This window comes from Atta cephalotes, assembly GCF_000143395.1.
Source record: "Atta cephalotes unplaced genomic scaffold scaffold00023, whole genome shotgun sequence".
Lineage (NCBI taxonomy): Eukaryota > Metazoa > Arthropoda > Insecta > Hymenoptera > Formicidae > Atta > Atta cephalotes.
In genome coordinates this window covers 3864472-3866844 of record NW_012130087.1, presented here as the reverse complement: position 1 = coordinate 3866844, position 2373 = coordinate 3864472, and the positions used below count along the sequence as shown (strand labels likewise).

Genomic DNA, 2373 nt, shown 5'->3' with positions numbered 1-2373 from the left:
ATTGTAAATGGCTACGTTCAGTAGAAAAAGCAACTTTGCAACTGTAAAATTCTTGAATATGATTGGTTTAGACATTTAGATCCAGTGAGGAACTAAGAGCAAGACCAATCATATTAAAGAATTTTACAATAGTTGTAAAATTGCTTTTTTTGCTGAACGCAGCCATTATTATTTTAATGTGGAATGCGTTATGGATTGATCTGCAATCTATCTTTGGATATTTTAGAAATAGAAATAAAAAATAATGAAGTATATTAATTACTAAATTAATTACTAAATTAGCAATATTAATTACTAAATTAGGTTTAAAAATATCTTCCGTAGCTTCGCTCATGATTACAGAGTGCTGAGCATGGCGCAGGAAGATACAAATAAGTTAACAAGAGAAGATTTTGATGCTGGTCCATGCAGCTTTGATGAAATCGAGCCAGGCTTGTTCCTGGGTAATCTCACGGCTGCTACAGATGTCGACTGGCTGAAAGAAGCTGGAATAACTCATATACTAACAATAGATTCATGTCCGTTGCCAAGAAAGATCCAGGAGCGTCTCCCGAATTTAATCATAAAGTATATACAAGTGACGGATATGCCGCGAGAAGATCTGCTAACACACTTTGAAGACTCCTATGATTTCATCGATCGTGCCCTTGACTCTGATGGCAGGGTATTGGTGCACTGTTACTTCGGCGTGTCGCGATCAGCTACCGTAGTGATCGCGTATACCATGAAGAAGCACGAGTTGAGTTTCGCGGATACGCTCCAAGTGATAAAATCAAAGCGTCGCTTTGTCGCGCCAAACCCTGGCTTTGTGGCGCAGTTGCGACTCTACGAGGATATGAGCTATGGCGTCGACAGTACTAATGTGCAGTTCAAAATGTATCGATTGCAGATCGCCGCCGACAAGGTGCGCAAGGCTCGCATTCTTCCCCAGAGCTGCGTCGACTTGGTAAAGCCTGATCCCGCGCTGACAACCGTACGTCCCGAGCCGTCGGTTTATCGTTGTAAGAAGTGCCGTCGCATCGTAGCGAGCGCCAGCAACATTTTACCTCATGCGCCGCGCGAGAAGCAGATCTGGCGGCATATCAGTGCCAAAAGCGCCTCCAAGGACGGCGAGAGCTGTGACAAATTGATCCAGAGAAGAGACGAGTCGGCGCGAGTCGAGTTCTGCGACAAGATTTATTTTGTAGAACCGTTGGCCTGGATGCCCGATATTACACACAACGTTGAGGGTAAATTAAATTGTCCTAAATGTAATACAAAACTTGGTTCGTACAGCTGGATCGCCGGCAGTCAATGTCCCTGCGGTAGTAAGATTGCACCAGCTTTTTATTTGGTGCCATCCAAGCTCGACTGGAGCAATGTTGTGCAGAATGTCCAAGTAACAGTATAGTATTAAGGAATAAAAATATGTTGAAAATACCAAAGCAATTAACTTTGGATGAATTTATGGGGATGGAATATTGAATTTTGTATTCGATGATAAAATTTTCCAAAGGTTTTAAAGTTCTTGATGTGCTAAGGCAATACAAATCAAGAAAAATAATGTAAAGATATTAAATAAGCGTTGAATACTTTTTAGACGCTATAATGTTTTGGATGCCTCATAGGCATCCTTTTGATGTTTTTTGAATGTTTGTCTTGTTAAATTATAATATCACATTATGGTCCAAGATGATTGATGTAGATATTGATATTTATAACCCTCGGCAGATAATATACATCTTTTTAAGCTGTTAGATTTTTTTAAGTCTCAGTTATTCTATATAAAATATCATTTCATGTAAAATTAAAAAAATCCATTAAAAGAAGAATTTTAATCATATCACTTTATGAATATGAGGTCTTGCATTATTTACCTTTAATTATACCAGCATTTTGTGCTAGAGATTTAAAAAAGCTTCATAATATCTGCTGAGGGTTGAGAATAATGCATTTTAAGAATGAGATAAAATACGGATACGATCAATATGTACGCCGATTGACTATATTCTAATCCTGTGCCAATATATTTCGATATGTGTACATATATACATGTATTTGTTACATATATCTATATGTTGTGTACTTTTCTGATTATATATAAATATGTATATATCAGTGAGAAAACATACTCAAAGATGTTCTCCGATCTCAATGTTTTTATTGCACACGATGTTGTCTTTATCTATACCGTCTACATATATCTATGTAAGGCCGTAATTTCGTGTAGAATATCGTTTTCTGTATTCTGTATTTAAAATATTACGATATTCTAATATACTTCCTCATATAACTTAATATGTTACTCTATCGACGGGAAAAAGAAGCGCTATAACTTATTTACTCGTTACCCTGTATGTTCAAAACTTACAGCTTAAACTTGATCTAATTAGT

At 37.0% G+C, this 2373-nt stretch overlaps 1 protein-coding gene across 1 annotated transcript; it reads left to right on the top strand.

Moving 5' to 3' along the window:
- Positions 1–352: 352 nt before the first annotated feature.
- LOC105619929 (dual specificity protein phosphatase 12) lies at positions 353–2102 on the top strand. The gene has a single exon (XM_012201443.1). The coding sequence runs from the start codon at positions 353–355 to the stop codon at positions 1388–1390; it is 1038 nt and encodes a 345-aa protein (XP_012056833.1). The 3' UTR covers positions 1391–2102.
- The last annotated feature ends 271 nt before the right edge of the window (positions 2103–2373 follow it).